At 41.4% G+C, this 19,200-nt stretch overlaps 3 protein-coding genes across 10 annotated transcripts in view; 1 reads left to right on the top strand and 2 right to left on the bottom strand.

The window, feature by feature from the left end:
* Window positions 1-705: 705 nt before the first annotated feature.
* On the bottom strand, window positions 706-7,389 carry pnn (pinin, desmosome associated protein). The gene is made up of 9 exons (XM_023986874.2): window positions 7,244-7,389; window positions 6,511-6,579; window positions 6,214-6,291; window positions 3,700-3,775; window positions 3,527-3,621; window positions 3,185-3,260; window positions 2,845-3,000; window positions 2,526-2,664; window positions 706-2,417 (listed from the first exon to the last, which is right to left on the bottom strand). The coding sequence occupies exons 1-9, from the start codon at window positions 7,354-7,356 to the stop codon at window positions 1,180-1,182; spliced, it is 2,040 nt and encodes a 679-aa protein (XP_023842642.1). The 5' UTR covers window positions 7,357-7,389; the 3' UTR covers window positions 706-1,179.
* An 824-nt stretch (window positions 7,390-8,213) lies between these two features.
* Window positions 8,214-13,923, bottom strand: gemin2 (gem (nuclear organelle) associated protein 2). Of its 2 annotated transcripts, none has more exons than XM_023986872.1 (11): window positions 13,853-13,923; window positions 12,835-12,963; window positions 12,647-12,731; window positions 12,433-12,522; window positions 12,280-12,339; window positions 12,068-12,181; window positions 9,374-9,418; window positions 9,183-9,251; window positions 8,817-8,927; window positions 8,577-8,635; window positions 8,214-8,488 (listed from the first exon to the last, which is right to left on the bottom strand). In XM_023986872.1, exons 2-11 carry the CDS (start codon window positions 12,954-12,956, stop codon window positions 8,449-8,451), a joined length of 795 nt encoding a protein of 264 aa, XP_023842640.1. In that variant the 5' UTR covers window positions 12,957-12,963; window positions 13,853-13,923; the 3' UTR covers window positions 8,214-8,448. The 2 variants fall into 2 exon arrangements, with proteins under 2 accessions (XP_023842640.1, XP_023842641.1); XM_023986873.1 differs by lacking the exon at window positions 13,853-13,923 and adding an exon at window positions 13,459-13,546.
* mia2 (MIA SH3 domain ER export factor 2) overlaps window positions 13,588-19,200 on the top strand; it is a 25,374-nt gene continuing 19,761 nt past the window's right edge. For 2 of the 7 annotated variants that reach the window (XM_023986864.2, XM_023986862.2), the window contains exons 1-6: window positions 13,588-13,776; window positions 13,877-14,010; window positions 14,108-14,194; window positions 14,341-18,280; window positions 18,464-18,595; window positions 18,739-18,854. In XM_023986864.2, coding sequence (XP_023842632.1) covers window positions 13,644-13,776; window positions 13,877-14,010; window positions 14,108-14,194; window positions 14,341-18,280; window positions 18,464-18,595; window positions 18,739-18,854 — 4,542 coding nt within the window. In that variant the 5' untranslated portion in view covers window positions 13,588-13,643. The remainder of the gene's footprint in view (window positions 13,777-13,876; window positions 14,011-14,107; window positions 14,195-14,340; window positions 18,281-18,463; window positions 18,596-18,738; window positions 18,855-19,200) is intronic. The other 5 variants (XM_023986869.2, XM_023986868.2, XM_023986867.2 and 2 more) reach the window with 5 other exon arrangements.

The raw sequence follows: 19,200 nt of genomic DNA, 5'->3' as shown, positions 1-19,200 counted from the left end.
TCGAAGCCACTCCTGTGTTGTCTTGGATGTGTGCTTAGGGTTGTTGTCCTGTTGGAAGGTGAATCTTTGCCCCAGTCTGAGGTCCTGGAGCAGGTTTTCAGCAAGGATCTCCCTGTTCTTTGCTCTGTTCATCTTCGCCTCAATCCTGACTAATCTCCRASTCCCTGCCTCTAAAAAACATCCCCACAGCATGATGCTGCCACCAGTTCTTGTGCTGTTAGGGGAATACCCTGTGTGTAAATTGAATCTGTTGCTGTATTGTTTTGTGTAGTTTCTTAATCATTSTACCTAAAACTGTATGTGTTAAAATGTATATGCAGGGCCCAGCTGTAAGAGATCTTGGTCTGTATTCCTTGTTGAAATAAAGTTAATGTTTTTGCTTTGTCATCATGGGGTATTGTGTATAGATTGCTGATGAAATCGTTTTAATCATTTTAGAATAWGGCTGTGAAAAAAGTCACGGGGTCTGAYTATTTTCCAAAGGCACTATGTCTGGAGCATCATGTGTCACGTATACATTCTAAAAAGGGTACCGYTCTGCCAGAGGGTGTCCACCAATTATATAAAAAAATGCTTTTAAGTCAGTTACCCTAAAACAATATGCATGGGTTTCAGTAGTTCTGCATCCTAACCAAAAAGTAGCATTTAATGACCATTAGGCTATAAGAAATCATTAAGATGTGAGCCATTAATGACAAGAATATGACCCGTTTTTTTCTCTTTTAATTATAGATCCTTAAATTATAGATCCTTAAAAAAATATTACTTTCCAAAACAAGTGTCATGCACAATGCAGAGCTAGACATTGCACACAGTCTGAGGCTTTGGATGAATAAAAAAAGCTGTATGTTACAATTCCTCAACATTACACTACTACCCCATAGCTTAACACTAGATTCAAAGAAAATACACCATCCTCTTCACATTGCACCTGTTTAGGAACAATTAAAAACCAAATAGAACAATCAAATAAAAGAAAACTAGGTAAAATGAGTCCAGACCCCGGCGCAGCAGGGCTGTCAACTGAATGGGGACTAGAGAAAGAAACATTTGATTTAAAAATCCACATTGTTCCAAGAAATACACTAAGGCAGTCAAGTTTCCCTACCCTGTGGAACTCCATTTAAAGAAATCCACAACATTTCACTTGTGAAACTAAGCATGACAGAAAAAACTACTTTAACGTCTTTTTTCCTTCCTAGCAGACTTGCGATCCCGGTCACTGCGAGAGGACATCTTCCCTGACCGGCAGCCCTCAGAGCTGGTCCTCTTCCTGTCAGACTTAGAGCCCTTGTCTTTGGAACCTTTGGATTCACGACCACTGCCCATGGACGACTTCTGGCTCTTGTCACCACCTCCCTTCTTCCTCTCCCCCTCGGACGGCTTCCTCCTATGCTTCCTGTCCTTCCTCCCCCGGCTGCGGCTCCTGCTAGAGGAGCTGGAAGAGGAGCTGCCGCTGGAGGAGCTGCTCCTGCTGGAGGAGCCACTAGAGGAGCCGGAACTCCCGCTGGACGAGGAGCCAGAGGAGCTGCTAGAGGAGCTACTGCTGCCACCACCTCCCTTCTTGTCCTTTGACTTGGGCTTTCCACGTCCCCTGCTTGATTCCTCGATCAGAGGCTCCAGCTCCTTGGGGGCAGCATCATACTGGGCAGGCTGGACATCAACGGTCTGCTTCATTGCGCCTTGATCAGCCTCTTGGCTCTGCTCTGTTGTGTGAGGCTCTGTTGCAGCCWCCAGCAGGGGGATCTGAACCTCAGGGGCTATAGATGCTCCATCAGAGACTTCCAGACTAGGGTTGGGCTCTAAGAGCAAGGCTATGGACACTTCTGTATGTGGCTCTTCATCTTCGGTTGGTTGCATTTCAAAGCTTTTCTCCTGGTCGCCTGACACAGCTGTGGGGTCCTGATTCTGAAGGGGCTTATTTTCCTTTTCTACCTTAACCTGTTGCTGTTCTGCTTCCTTCTCATTACCTACCTCTGCCCCACCTATCACCAAACTATCCTCCATCTTATTATCCTGATCCCCGACCTGCCACTCAGCCTCCCTCACCACTGCAGTAACCTCCATCTGCTCTTCCACCTCTCTGAACTCCACTATTCTAATGTCTTGACCATTTTCCTCATTCTCCCCCTTCTTAGGTGCCTGCTCCCTGACTTTCTCTGGCTTTTTCTTTCTGTCCTCCTTACGCTTTACACCCACATCCCCCTCTTCCTTCTCTAGTGTTGCCTCGTCCTCCATCTCCACATTAAACCGATTACCTGTCACTTTGACTACCTGACCCGTGGGCTTACCCTCCTCTTGTTCTTCTTTCTTCAGGTCCTTACCCAGAGCGTTGTCCCTCAGAGACTGGCGTTGAGGCCGAGCCTCCATCTTATTCAGATACTCGGCAAACGCATCGCGTCTCTCCTCAAACATAACTGGAAACAGGGATAAAACAAAAACAGATTCAGTGACAGACCACGCACACCAAGAACATGTATTGCCACTTGTCGAGCACAGAGGAATGGCTAAAGACAATTGCTTACCATTCATTTTTTTCTGCGACTCGTCAAAGAGCTTCTGAGTGGCTGAGCACATCCTCCCAGGCAGATAGAATATGGGTGGCTTGGTCTTTGTGCGGATGTAATTGACAATTTTTGTATTGTGCATATTCCACTCCTCTTGCTAGAATACAAAAAAGTTAATGAGCACAGAATCTCCTCATTGACATGTGGGGAAAACAAGGGTTTAATTTCATCTTACTGCAATGTTCCTACTGGTTTAACATTTCCTTCGTTTTTTTGTTTTTCTAAGGCAACACCATAACCAATAAGATTTAATATTGCTTTCAAGAAAGGTCATTACCAAGTGAGCAAGCTCCACTTTCTGTTCCAACAGTTTTAGCTCTGTCTGCTTGGCACGCCTCTCATCAAAGAGCTCTCGTCTTTCGCCCTCTACTTTCTTGCGTTCTTGTTCAGCTTGAACTTCCAATTTCTGTTCAATCTCAATGCGTTTCTTTTGCTAAGACGAGAAAACATTAAACAAAAATGAATTTCCCATTGGAAAATATTCCAAACTATAGCCTAATGGCTGGAATCATTTTCACCAAGCATAAAGCTAAGGCAAATTTTTATGCATTTACAGTATTTGAACAGCAGTGATTAGTTTCATTGATGCACATATTGGAGTAAAGTGTTATCCCTACCCTATCTGTTGCCACATTAGATTCCTGCTTAAATTTCTGTAACGTTCCCATCAACAGGCCAAACATGCGTCGATTCCTATAGGGAAAAAGAAGCAAAAGCAATGACTAGTATGATAACAGTTACATGATTTCTTGGAAATAGAATAGTTAAATTATTTAGCACATGCTCTTACCCAGAGCAACTTAGAGGRGGAATTAGGGTAAAGTCTCTTACTCAAGGGCACAGATTAGCGCCTAGTCGGTCCAGGGATTCGAACCAGCGACCTTTCGGTTACTGGCACTCTTAATCACTAGGCTACCTACCTCCCACTTATTCCTTACGCATACGTAATGATGCATTACCTTTGTTTTCCTTTCTCATCCATGGTCTGATCCTGAATCAGGTCTCGACGCGTACGCTCCTTGGAGGTAGCTACTACTGATGACTGCAACGCTGGCTGTGTATGGAGAACGGCAAGCGGGGAGTTAAAACATTGAGGGAAAAGATTAAAGACATTCYGTGTACAATGATTTACCTTTTTGACATCGTCATCATCCTCAGCGTCACTGTCATGGCYCGAATCTCTCCTCGCTCGCTGGTCACCGGCCAGCCTATACAATAAAGACACGCAAGAGGACAAATGCGTGATATACCGGCCATATGAAATAGAAATCCATTTGAATACCACCAGGTGTAGGTAATGCCTTTTTAGGAGTGCCCACTGCCGATTCATTGACACCACATGGAAGTGACTGCAATAATTGTGTAAGGGGGAATGGCAGCCTACCAAGTTAAAGTTGGCTTCTTGCACATCTCCATCTATTTGGGCTCTATGTCTATTTTTTACTTGTCTCTGCATCCATCGTTGGTACAGTAGCTAACRGATTGCCACAGATTTTTTTTAAGCCAACTACTCGACCAGGCATTAGAGGGAGAGAAGCAAATATGACCTCATTTAAATACGGGGGAATTCTCTTTCAGGGATATTAATCCAGCAAAACATCCTAAAATACCACAACACTTCACCCATGCACACATACAGCTTATGCTGTCACGGAGCTGATGGCACGGGAAAGTTTGCGCCCAGAACCAGTTGATACAAAGTTCCAATTGACAGACCACTCAAGACAGTGTGGACAGGCAGAGGATTAAGATGACTCGATTGAAAGACAACCTGAACCAACTTCCACGCAAAGCAAATGTGATTGAGGATGTGTATTTTCCGACAATGTTTTCCTATTATTGTAATTATTTATTTAAAAATCTGCCAACAGCTGGCTAAAGGAAACGCAACTACACTCCCTAAACAAATCACAATCAGAAACACCAAGCTCTAAGGCCAGGGAGAAAGCCCCCTGCAGTAATGGATAGTAGATTCATGCTGAAAGCCAGGCCTAATTTGTTTGGTTATATACCCTACACTGCACGTGATTTTTTTGCTGTGAAGGTGTATCCAAGCATCCAAGCCTGAAAAACATTGATGCAATTCTCTGTCAAGGGTGAGATCTGAACCGCAGTCTTCCGCTCGGGAAACCAACCAAAACAGTAGTCAATTTATCACCCAATTTACTTGGAGGCACGTCAATAGAGCAACAATGATTTTGAAGTTGCAGGCAAAACCTTTCACTTGAGAACTCACTTCTGTCATCATTAAGTGCTTTGAGAGTAGTCAAGGATCATATCACCACCTTTCCAGCCACCCTAGACCCACTTCAGTTTGCATACTGCTCCAACAGGTCCACAGATGCAATTGCCATCACACTGCTCTTACCCATCTTGACAAAAGGATTCAACACCATAGTACCCTCCAAACTCATCAAGCTGGAGGCCCCGGTCTCAACCCCTCCCTGTGCAATTCAGTCATGGACTTCCTGACGGGCCACCCCCAGGTGGTGAAGGTAGGAAACAACATCTCCACTTCGCTGATCCTCAACACTGGGGCCCCACAAGGGTGCGTGCTCAGCCCCCTCCTGTACTCCCTGTTCACCCATGACTGTGGCCATGCACGCCTCCAACTCGATCATCAAGTTTGCAGACAACTGTAGTGGCCTTGATCACCAACAACAACGCCGCGCGACAGCCTACAGGGAGGAGGTGAGGGCACTCGGAGTGTGGTGTCAGGAAAACAACCTCTCACTCAGTCAACCCAAGGAGATGATCCTGGACTATAGGAAACAGCAGAGGGAGCGCCCTCCTATCCACATCAAAGGGACAGCAGTGGTGAAGGTGGAAAGTTAAGTTCCTGGGCGTACACAGACAAACTGAAATGGTCCACCCAACAGCGCCTCAGCCTCAGGTGGCTGAAGAAATTTGGCTCGTCACCCAAAACCCGGACTAACTTTTACAGATCCACAATCAAGAGCATCCTGTTGGGCTGTATCACAGCCTGGTACGACAACTGCAAGGCTCTCCAGAGGGTGGTGCGGTCTGTACAACGCATCATCTGGGGGCAAACTACCTGCCCTCCATGACACCTTCAGCACCCGATGTCAAAGGAASGTCGGAAATATCATCAAGGGCAATAACCACCCAAGCCACAGCCTGTTCACCCCACTATCATCCAGAAGGCAAAGTCAGTACAGCTGCATCAAAGCTGGGACAAAAAAAAAATTTGACCATCAGACTGCTAAATAGCATTCACTAACACAGAGGCTGCTGCCTATATTGAGACCCAATCACTGGCCACTTTATTAAGTGGATCACTAGTCACTTCATACAATGCACCTAAATGTTTACATATCTTACATTACTCATATCACATGTATATACACTATTTTGCACCTTGCCTATGCCTCAGCCATTGCTCATCCATATAGTTACATGTACATATTCTCATTCACCCCTTTAGATGTGTGTATTAGGTAGTTGTTGGGGAATTGTTCGATTACTTGTTACATATTACTGCACTGTCGGGAACTAGAAGCACAAGCATCTCGTTACACTCACATTGTCATCTGCTAACCAGGTGACAAATAATTTGATTTGAGCAGTGAGTACGACTCATTTTTGCTACAGCAGGAAAAGAGGCAGATCTATAGATTATTCTAACCTCAGAAGGGCCCCTTCAATGTCCCTCTGTTTAGCTGGGGGTCCTCCAGGTCCTCCACCAATGTCGGAGAGTCCACGTCTGTAGACAAATACGAATGTTACATAAAGCTCTGACAGAGGTATTCAAATCAAATGTATTTATATAGCCCTTCTTACATCAGATGATATCTCAAAGTGCTGTACAGAAACCCAGCCTAAAKCCCCAAACAGCAAGCAATGCAGGTGTAGAAGCACAGCAAGCAATGCAGGTGTAGAAGTATTGACACCAACTGATGGAAAGTAAGGTAAAATGTTTTACCTCAACAAGTTGATTCCACGTCCCCTACCTCCAACGCCTGGGATGGTTGGCCTTCTAGCTTGGCCAGGTCTGTAAGGAAGGTAGAGAGATTAGCTACTTCTTGTGATTTAGCTGTAACATACATAGATGGACCAGAGCTGTAGTCATTGTTAGCGATTGATTTTAGAAAACCTAGCTAGCTAACGTTATATAGCGGTGTTGCTCCATTTGGAATGGAGATAGACAATAATAAATCAGTGTGGCAAAGCTAACTACCGTTACTTCTACTCCGATAAGTCAGTACATGAAACTGTATCAAACTAGCCAACTCGTGGCTAGTAACGTTACTGTTATTAATTAGTAAGCTAACGTTAATTGTAGAATAAAACGTAACTGACAAGGACTGAGCAAGTTAGCTTGCTAGCAGAGAAATATATATAATAATATTACTACTCTCGATAACTTAAATGTTACTTCGCCAATTCCACAATAATGAATGAGGAACGGCAACCACCCAACTGCCACCTACCGGTAAGTAAAAACTCCAGTAAGCAATTTAAGTATATATACTTCCATTTAACTAGACAACTAGCACAAAGCCGATTCGATTATACAGCACGCACCCTGGTTGTGCACGAGAATGGGAGATGCCATTTTTTTTCTTGGGACCTGCGTATATTGCTAGCTAACGTTAGACGAATAAAGGCTGAAAAATAGAATACAATGTTGCGTTTCAAAATGCAGTATGTCTTACCTCAATTCATTAGGATCCCGGCCAGTTAATTTACGAATATTATCGTCTACATTTTTCAAACTCTCTTTAGCTTTCTCAAGCTGGGCTTGCAAAGAACCTACTACCACCGCCATCTTAGCTAAAAAAACAAGCTTTCCTCTCACAGGTCGCTCGCCGTAATGCATCATGGGGGGTGATAAACGCGTTTCACTATCTTGATTGACAACTCAAATGCCCAATTGACAACTTCATTGGCGTAGTTAAACGTACACGTCCATATATTGTATGTTACTGCTTTCCGGAATCCTTAGGACATCCCTAACCCAACCATTTTCAATGTTAACTTCAATGGGGGTAAGGACGTCCCAAGGACTCCAGAAAGCAATGACCATAAATGTGAGCATTCTCCAATCGCCACATGTCCAGTATTTTCTTGACGATAATCAAATATTTTCTTTGGGCAAGATCGTTTTGCATGGCCCCGGGTAGGCGGAGTTTGTACATTTTAGACCATTCCATTGGTCCTGAAGTGAAATCTCCACCCGGGCACCGGCCCATGCAAAACGAACTCGACCATTGATTCTGACTAGGTCCTGTATATTGTTTAATCATGTCACATGACCTTGATTTGACGCTTTTTCATCAAACTGTCCCGTTTTCTTTTGGTCAGCAGCACCATCCTCAGACACTTGTTTTAATTTTTGGTTCAATTCTCATTTTTGTAAAATACTTAAAATAAAGGCTATAATTCAGGTCATGTCACATTATTAACCAAAACACAGGGCCCTAATGATGACAAATAATAATAGTAATTTGGTTGTTTTGATCCTAAAGTTACACCACAGAAAAGTGGCATTTAAAACATCTGGTTACTAAAACACTCCTTCAGAACAATGGATTTATGTGTATGTCTGATGTCTGTATGGCATACAGTTTTTCTTTATGGTACATAGATAGCAGTGGTGGGCTTGTAAAGATGAAAACACAACAATTGTGAAAGCAAACATTTTATTTAATTCCAACAATAGCAGAAGTTGAAAACAACCTATAATAGAAAAAAACAAAAAACGGTCAAATTTCACCATTGGGTACATTTTCTTCACAAATCGCCACAGTGCAACTTCCCATGGATCCCAAATCTGAGCATGATGATGGGTTCATAGAGCTACAGTTCATGGTGTGATCAGTTTCAGCCTCAAATCGTGGATTTCATCACATTAACCCATTTAGTCCTCCTTATCGGCCAAGTCGTTCTGATCAAAGTACCTATGTAAAAAAAWATATATATATATGATTATCAAACGACAAGTTTTCCTGGCTGTGAGTGTTTGTGAAGTCAAATAACATAGCTTACCTAGCAACAAGGCAGATCATCAAGTTTAGAGGAGACAACCTTTCATCTTCCTGGCTTTCCTGTAATGGTAAAGAAAGAAAAAATGAAGAATGACTATCATACCCTGTTCATCCTTATCAAACATTATCATGCGAACATTTGAGCATCTGCTGTATTTGAACATGAATTTTACCCATAAGGAAGTTGGTTTGCAACCTCTCATCTCAACATCCATTAATACCAGCCACTATATCATCCTACCAGATTGGCCCGCACTTCAGAACTCCGTCTGGCCAGCTGTCTTATTAGGGAATGTGCTTCAGGGAGAAGAGGTTTCTCAAGGCAAGCCAGCAGTGCATACAGCCATCTTCCCTAGAAAAGTTGAACACATATTAGCCATGAAAGCATCATGGTTGGGGTCAATTCCATTTCAAATTCCAGTCATTTCAGAAAGTAAACTGAAATTCCAATGTCAATTCCAAATTCTCTTCAATGCTTTTTAARTAGGACAATTTGGAATTGGGTTTACTTTCTGACTTGACTGGCATAGATATGAAATTGACCCCAAACCTGGAAAGTATTAAAAATGCCAAATTGTGTTGATGACATTAAATAAATTGAATTTACCAACTGCGGGACAAACTCTCTCTCTTCAAACCAGTTTATCAAGTACTCCAAAACTGCAGAGATTGTGGCCTAGTAGGGAAGATATAATTGAGTGTCAAACACGAGTACCGTCATTGAAGTCATGATTAGAAGCATCAACTGATGAGGGAGGATTGCAGTGAGTGTCATGCCAATGCTGTGAAAACACTCACCTGATTTAATCTGCTCACTATACTAAGGAAAGGTGGAAAACCAACCTGGTGAAACAAGTGGTTAAATATCAGACACATGATTAATGGCAAACTCTTTATACAAAAAACTTACATGATGTATATTATCTATGGTCAGATATTTCCACTATAACAGGGGTTCTTAAAGGGTAACTCTCAATCCCAATTTCAGCATTTGCCCAAAACCTTCAAATAATAAAAAATAAAATGCATTCAGATGAGAAGTTGTGGGTGGGGGGGGATTGCTCATTGATATTCATTTTTGGGGTGGGTAAACATTATTGTACCGGAGCCAGACACTTTCTCACGAAAGCATAATAACTACATTATATGAATGCAAGCATATAAATGTATGGCTTTAGACAGTTAGCTTACAGTGTTAAGGCACTAAATTCCAGACATCTATTGCCACTTGCGGTGTAAGTTCGAATCCCCCATGGGGCGTTTTTTTTTTTTTGTTGAAATGTGAACTCACATTTATTTCAGTATTGTGTTGGGAAGAAAAGTGCAATCATCACCTGGAAAATGAAAATTAGGGGCTGAATTCAATTCAAGCAGCATTGCAGTATTTAATCCAACTGTAAAATTAACTCACAGATTAGGTTTTTATACAGTACCCAAGACCACAACTACTACGAGGGCGAAGCCTCTCACAGGTAGGCGGTCACTTTTCAGAATTAGAAGTGTGGGCACGGAATGAATATTGTAAATAAAGCATATGAAGAAAAATATATATCTGCCCAATGTGGGATTAGAACTCACAACTATTGAACTAAGAGCCAAACTATCATGGTTCAAACACACCAAAACAGTCGTGAAGAGGGCATCACAACACCTTTTCCCCCTCAGGAGACTGAAAAGATTTAGCTTGGGTCTCCAGATCCTCAAAAAGTTCTACAGCTGCACATCGAGAGCATCCTGACCGGTTGCATAACCGCCTGCTATGACAACTGCTAGGCATCCGACCGTAAGGCGCTACAGAGGGTAGTGTGTACGGCCCAGTACATCACTGGGGCCAAGCTTCCTGCTATCCAGGACCTATTTAATTGGTGGTGTCAGAGGAAGGCCCAAAAAAGTGTCAAAGACTCCAATCAACCAAGCCATAGACTGTTCTCTCTGCTACCGCACAGCAAACGGTACCGGAGCGCCAAGTCTAGGTCCAAAAGGCTCTTTAACAGCTTCTACCCCAAGCCATAAGACTGCTGAACAATTAATAKAATTATTTTACACTGCTGCTACTCACTGTTTATTATCTATGCATCGTCACTTTACCCCTACCTACATGTACAAATTACCTCGACTAACCTGTACTCCCGCACATTGACTCAGTACCGGTACCCCRTGTATATAGGCTCCCGAGTGGCACAGCGGTCTAAGGCACTGCCTCTCGGTGCAAGAGGCATCACTATAGTATCTGGTTCGATTCCAGGCTGTATCACATCTGGCCGTGATTGGGAGTCCCATAGGGCGGCGCACAATTGGCCCAGTGTCATCCGGAGTAGGCCGTCATTGGAAATAAGAATTTGTTCTTAACTGACTTGCCTAGTTCAATATATATATATTTTTTTATGTTTAAAAAAATATAGCCTGTAAGGTCAGTAGTTTAGTCATGGAAGTATCATTCAAAATATATTGGCACACTCCACTTAGCAAGACCATTGCCAAATTAGGCAAACTTTCACCTGCTTTTATTTTTATTTTATTGTGTTACTTTGTATTTTATTTTTTACTTTAGTTTATTTAGTAAATATTTTATTAACTATTTCTTGAACCACATTGTTGGTTAAGGGCTTATAAGTAAGAATTTCACGGTAAGGTCTACACCTGTTGTATTCGGCTCATGTGACAAATAAAATTAGATTTGAACTGTGTCATAGCAGACTGCACCACCACGTCATCACAACTGAGGGAAAAAAACAAATATTTTGACATGACCACCACTGTCATCTATTTCTTGTTACGATGGATGTAGACACGAATATAAACGTATAATCCTCATAGCTTACATGTTTTTTTCTCGTAAAAGCACAGTGTATGAAATGGTAAGCAAAAACATTGAATTTGGTCATGTGCYGAAATGTGCCTTACTGCATTTTGAATTTTTTAGTGTAAGGTCAGTAGTTTAGTCATGGAAGTATCATTCAAAATATATTAGCACACTCCACTTAGCAAGACCATTGCCAYATTAGGCAAACTTTCACCTGCTTTTATAGTAAGCCTTGAGGTGGGACCACCCAGCACATCTTGAAGGGAGTGTATTTCATACCAAACCCTCCCTTGAGATGATTTCAATGGTAGAGTTGAACCGCTACGGGAAAGAGCTAGAATTACTGCTAAACTATACCACTTTTGCAACAAACTGTCAAAATGAAGACAATAAATGACGTTTCACTATAACTTACTCAAAAACATCTGGTTTTCAATTAAATAAATGTTTTTTCATTAAAGTTACTCTTTAAACTTTTTTAGCTCGAGACCCAAATGAGAAATGTACCATCTTCCCATGACCCAAATCGTCCTCCCATGACCCAAATCGTCCTCCCATGACCAAAATTAAGAAAACAATAGTGTGAGACTATAGATGTAGTCTCATAACTCGTGACCCACTGCTCACATGCCCAGGGCCCACTTTGGGTCCGGARCCATAGTTTAAGAAACCCTGGTCTAAAAGATTACCTTCACATAATCAAGGCCTCGATCTTCAGCACCAGGGTCAATGGGAGGGGAGTTCAAATAAACATTTTCACCCAGGCAGAACTTTTTCCATTGTTCCTCCGCGTCCTGTTTTGGCTGGAGATAGACAAAACACATAGTTAGAGAGGGTATGTTGTATTTTACAATTCACTTTTACCAATAACAACAACAAAAAATCATAATCTCATACTCACCATTAACACATTGTCATCTAATGCATGACCACTCCAGTGTTCTCTATGCTTACTGATACTCTGCAAGTAGTAAAACATGATCAAAATAACTCACTTCAACCCAACGTGACAAATAACTTGAAATGTATAGGGGATAATACAATCTATAGTTACCTGTCTTATTTCTGAGAAGTTGCTGACTTGCTGTCGCTGCCATTTTAAACTCGGTGAAAATCCTTGTGGAGCAGCTTGGCAACCTGTGAGCTACCAAATAGAAGTTGACAAGAAATTATACATACATAGTCAGACAGACTCTGTCTGTCTCTCGTGCGCTCTGTCTCTCTAGTTACATTTTATTTGTGGCAGTGGCCTATATGGTGAAACATACCGACACGTTAACTGATTGTTTCTTTCTCAATTTCTTTGGATCAATCTTCGCCACCACAACATCAGGACAGAGAGACGCCTCTAATCTGAAAAAAAGAGAAAAGCAGCGGGGTTTTTTTATTACATGAATGCGTGTTTCCTGGGAATATGCGTGAAAACTATGAAAAGACAGAGCTATGCGGGACTTACTGAACCTGTCTCAAATACTCCTGGGGATTTCTTGGAGGCTCGTTTAGATTGAAGTCTTCGCCAGTGTCGCATGTTTCCACAGGCAGAAGCCTGGGCATCAGTTCCTCCACGTCGGATTTCATGCTGAAACTTCWAACTATTTGCTCAGTGTCGGATTGATATACTGATAGATTAACAGGCAACTAATGAGACTTGCATTTATTACTGTACTTCTGTTATAAAGGTTGTTTTGTTGGATAAGGACACAAGTCTCACATCAAAATAAACTGTGACGCCATTTTGTTTCAAGTGCGAATCATGACGCGTTTAGAATGTGCCCGTTGCCATGGTGATTTAAAGATAACGCTACATGTGTATTTTGGCATTCCAAATTCCACAGGTCAAGGTCTACAACATAATTTTCCACGCGTTGCTTTCCAACATAATGACCAATAACATATTGTTTTAACAACAAAATATACACCGCCATAAATACTGTACATATAATTTAAATCACCTGAAGGGATATACTTCTCCAATAAACATTGATTGTTTGTATTGCTTATAGATCAGCCCTTGCCTTGGTCAATTAAATCGTTCTTGTTGCAAGCACTGTTGCCACGTTAATCATTACTCCTCAGTTACCTTGTATCTTGATTCCCTCCTCATTTAGCCATTGAAACATGTTTACTTGTTGAGATGTGACTGCAACAACTTGAAGGCAATGTCCATTTGGCACAATGGAATTCAACGCAACATGACTATTCATCTTGGAACACCGTTTCACCACAGTTTTTTTAACTACCCAGTTTCACTGTAGACCATTCTACATGACTGGACTTTCCAGGGTCGATATGGCTGCTTCACAGATATACATTTGGACATTTACTATTTTCATTTTTCCAATTCTAACTTGGGGATTGCTGTCTGACTTCAAAATTTGTGGCGACTCTGAATGTGAAAGTAAGTAGATAACAAGAAAATAAATAGTTAGGCTATGTGCAACACATGTATTACAAATTAATTATTCATACATTACCTTATGTGGCTTTTGTGTGTATAGGCTTGCTGAGTCGGGTCAGGGCCACAAGAGATCACAGAGGAAAGGATTGTAGATTCCTGAACTTCAAAAAAGGGGATGTGATATTTGTTTACCACAAACTCTCTGGCAAAAGAGATGATCTATGGGCAGGAAGTGTAAGTGTTTTTTTGTCACTGAAATTACATTGAATAACATATATTTTGTTGTATGTTTGTTATGCAATAATGTTTTGTGCCCTATGCTGTATTTCAGATTGACAGACGATTTGGTTATTTCCCAAAAGACGCTGTGAAAGTTGATGAAATTTATGCAAACACAGAGAAAGAAGTGGCCACACAGGTAATCTTTCCACTTTATTACTCTATGAATTTTYGTCCTACTGAATGTATGGTTATACATGTGTATTGAAGGGTGAATAAGCAGTACTTTAAATAATTTTGTTAAACACATTCTGTTAATTAAAGGTACTCTTATGTTCCTTTTAGAAACAAGACTTCTTCTGCATAGATGAGTATGGCTCATTAATTGATAATGACTCCAGTGAGTGGGACAATGAAGAAAATCTAGTTTCAGAATTTCAGGAAATCGCAGCCAATGATGCTCAGGATTCTAAAACCTCCAAAGATGCCTTTCTATCCCAAAGTTTTGCACAGAGCAGTGATGAAACAGGAAACAAAGATGCCAATCAGGCTGTAATGGAATACTTCTCTGATGATACCAAACCTGCACCTAGCGAACAAGGTGGGTCTCAGTGGATTGGCTCTACAGTAACTGGATGGCTTAGTTTAGGTGGTGAAAGACCTGATGATAATCCCAAAGAAGACAACCCAGAACAAGAGTCTTTCAGGAGCAGGAAACTTGCTTTGGACATTGATGCGAACCAATTGAAGGAAGAGACGAAAAATACTGAAAACTCTGGCTGGTTTGGAGATGGACTGACTAGCGCCTTTGGTTTTGGTCATAAAGCTCCAGAGGAGGAGAAGCCCATTGAAAAAGAAGTGGAAGAGCAACCCCCACCCTCTAAATCCTGGCTGAATATTGGCATTAGAGATGTCTTACATTTTGGTCAATCTAATCAGGATAAAGTTGAAGAGAGAATAGAAGCAGCAGGCAGAGATGAATCGACAGGCACAATAGACCCACAGGACGTTGGCACAAGTCAGTCTCATCATGATGCCACAGTGGAGCAAATAAAAGAAACAGAGAACCAGAGAGATGATAACACTGGTAAGAAGGCAGAGAGAACAGAGACACACCCCTCAAAACCTGTTAAGGATTATAACCAAGAGGACCGTCATAGTCAGGAAGAAGATGGTGAGTTAAGAAAAGAGAAAGATGCAGGGTGGTATGGTAGCATATATAACAATATTGTAGGCCTTTATGGAGAACAGAGTGATGTTGAGGAGGAGGAGGATATACTTATAGCTGAGGATGAAGAGGATAAAGATATCAACCTTCAGTCAGAAACAGAAACAGAGTCACAGTCTGTGTTCTCATCCATGTTTGACACTCTGGTATCACCGTTTCAGGCCGATACAACTAACAATTATAAAAATGCCCAAAGTGATGAGGTAACAGATATAAAACCGGCAGAAGCAGATGGAGATACAGAGATCTCCCTTACTTCTCAGATGGCTATCCCATATGATTCTACTGAGGCTTCTGTAGGTAGGAAGGATGATAATGATGGTAATGACAGCAATGAGGCTCTACATCCCCCTCCATTAGAAATAGATAAGGTTCAGAGTGCCAATAAAATACTTGAAACTAGCAAGTATATGTCTTTGTCCCACGACCCTCAATTACAAGACACAACCGGAATAGTGAATCTTGAAGATGATGCTGAAAAATCTAGAGCTGAGATCAATGAAAATGATGAGCACAATTCTGCAGGTAGATTAGACCTAGATGATGTCACTACTAATGAACCTGTCAGTTCCCAAGGAGATGTAGAGCCAAAGCAATTAGTGTCGGACCCCAAACCAGACAATGAAGAGGACTTGAAAATATCAACTGTGCTCCCCGAAGCGCTTTTGCATGATAGTGATGAGAATGCCCTTAATCACCATCAAGAGAGTKCWGCTGCTGACCTTGCTGAAAATAACCTGGATGACTTTGAGACTGATCATTCAGTTGGTCAGGACGCTTTAGAAGGATCAGGGATTCCAAATCTCTTTGATTCGATTCCTATTCAGACAAAAGCAGGAACACTGGCAGAGGAGCTACCTGATGTATCAGAGGATACGTCTGTAATGCATGCTGAGGTGGAGGACATTGACATTGACACTACAGGTATTGAAGTGGTATCCTCCAATCAGAAAGGAGACGACAGTATTCTAGTGCCTCAGAGACCAGCAGAAGAGGACAGTGGGGACAGAGTAGGGATGCTATATGGTCAGACAAGCATGCCAGGTACAGAGGATGCTTCAGTGCTGGAGGAGGTCACACAGACACCTGACCCCCATCTGCATGATGCTCAGGACCCTCGCATAGCTGAACTTATCCTGAACCTATCTTTAGTTGAACCTGTCATAGTTGATCCAGTCATTGAAAATGTATCAGGAGAGGAAGGACATCATTTGATTACCTCAAGTGGGGATGGGAAAAGTAAGGACAAGAATAAGAATACATTAGAGGTACCAAATAAGAATGCTCATGTTGGAGACATAGATTCAGTTTTGCTGAAAGACTGGTTATCTTCTAACTATGAGGAAAGTAATTCCAATGTAATGGAAGTTGTTGATCAAGAGGAATTTTCCTCCTCTGATCATTTCAAGGAGTGGCACGTTGAGGCCGATCCTGTAGATAACATAGGGTTGATAAACATTACCCTTGACCCAGTGTTAGACTCAACTATACTAAATGCTGACACTACAAGTAACAATCTTCTATCTGATAAAGGTAATGATGATGGGGAACGTTATATTGTGGACAAAGCATCTGAGATAGAGGAAGCAGATTCAACTAATGAAGTTACTGAGATAGAGGGGCTAGAACCAGGGAAAATAGTTGAAGTTGAGAGAGACCATGGGGATCAAGCAACTCTCCCTACACATGTCTTTGAAAATACACAGAGCAGTTCCGGACCTGATGCTAAAATTGAAATGTATCCTGACAGCTCAGAGCTAGTTCCCCCTGAGACAGAAATAGGAAATGAACAACGACAGACAGAAATCCTTGAGGAGGCAGACACAGAAAACATGTCAGTAGAAGATTTCATTCATGTCCACAGGGAGTCCCATGAATCTCAAAAAGACAGTGATGAGAAAAACGTCCCGAATGATAGATCTGGGATGACGAGTGACCAGACGACAGCAATTGAGGACAATAATCTGCCGCTAGATAACAGGAATCACATCTCATCAGTCAGTAGCCAAGAAGTACATTCAAAAGGGACCAAAGGATTGTATAATGAGATCACTCTAGAAAACGAGAGAGCACAGGAATTAGGCCTACAGGATAGGGAAACCAATGATGGACGAAATAGCTTTGATCAGTCACATGCAGTTAGTCAGCTTTCCCCCACTGATGAAGCTTATGATGTCATTACTCAGTCAGAGAGAACAATAGACCATGATACATTGTGTTCAGGTGAGAATTTCCTCTCAGACAGTTGGTCTAATTATCAAGAAGCAACAGATGTAAAGAGCACAATTAGTGATGAAGATAGGCAGCAGGATTTTGAAAACGTGGACGTGATTGAGAAGGATGATTTTGAGAAAATCAGTTATCGGGATATTGAATCTATTCGCAATGTTGAAAGAGAGGGTGAGACTTCCACTTCTCACAGTGAACCCCCTGAAAAGCAAGACATGCCATCTGACCAGTATTCAGTAGGGCCCCCTCAAGAGGAAATCACGGACACATCAGTCAACAAGGGTACTAGGAGTTTCTTTGAAAATGCTATGGACTTTGTGATCCCAAGCACTGACTCCAAAGACTTAGAAGACCCAGAACCAAAGGGGCAAGAAGAGGAGGAACAAGAACCTCCACCTGTTCTTCCTTACCTGGACCTCCATGAACCAGAACCACAGTCTCAGTCAACCTCAGTAGAAGACTCGCTGAAAGCTACAGCATTTTTGAAAGAATACAAGAATATCCAAAAGCAAATCAGCGCAGATGAAATAACTACTTTGTTGGACATGTTTGGGAAGCACAAACTCCTGTGGCTTGACTACAGCCTAGGAAGCTCAGAGACATTGACTGATGGCCAAGATGGTAATAATGACCGAGCTATTATATCAGACTTTGAAAGGCTCCTGCAGTATCACATTGATGAGACAAAAACTCCATCTGGTGGAGTACTGGAGGATGAAGACCAATCCAGAAAATTTGTGTCATTACGAAAACTAGAAATACTCTTGTCAAACATAAAAAACAGATTCACCCAAGTGAAAGCACCTGTCAGTATAAAAGACAATCAAGGTACTACTCAAGTAGTATGAGAAACATTTATTGATTTTGGTTGCATGTCTCTTCCATGTCTCTTGCATGTCAATATTGAAAAGGTTAGCAGTTGTCAAAGTGTTATATCTGACAACCATTTATTGACAAGGTCTTACATGTTTTTAAAATGATTTGGTATCATAATGTCTATATGTTATCCAGCAGAAACAGACAAGACAAACTGCATCAACGATGATTGTTTCACTCGCAATGAAAATGAAGACCTAACCAACCTGAAAGGAGAACATTTCTCTGGGGAGGGAGACATCCAAACCCCAACACTAACAGACAAATGTAATGCATTTATGTCCATTCTTAAAAATAACATACTAATTATATAGATGAAAATGGTTCKATCTGTGGCTGGTAAAAATATATGATCAATTATTATGACACTCACTATTGTGTTATTTATACCTTTTAAATATATTTAACAGATAAACCTGAGCCTGCAGTGATGGAATATCTTTTTTCTTCTGCACGTCAAGTCACTGGTGATGCTGTTGCTCATATACTGACAGTTAAGGCTCTTCTAAAATGGCTCACTGTACAGGTAAGAAAGTTATTTTATTTATTTATTTATTTCACCTTTATTTAACCAGGTAGGCAAGTAGAGAACACGTTCTCATTTACAATTGCGACCTGGCCAAGATAAAGCAAAGCAGTTCGACACATACAACATCACATAGTTACACATGGAGTAAAACAAACATACAGTCAATAATACAGTGAAAAATAAGTATATTTACAATGTGAGCAAGTGAGGTGAGATAAGGGAGGTGAAGGCAAACAAAATATATATATAAATAAAAATATAAAAAAGCCCATGGTGGCGAAGTAAATACAATATAGCAAGTAAAAACACTGGAATGGTTGGTTATATGACTACTATATCCCCC

Source organism: Salvelinus sp. IW2-2015, linkage group LG4q.2 (genome assembly GCF_002910315.2).
Source record: "Salvelinus sp. IW2-2015 linkage group LG4q.2, ASM291031v2, whole genome shotgun sequence".
Lineage (NCBI taxonomy): Eukaryota > Metazoa > Chordata > Actinopteri > Salmoniformes > Salmonidae > Salvelinus > Salvelinus sp. IW2-2015.
This window is presented reverse-complemented; position numbering and strand designations above follow the sequence as displayed.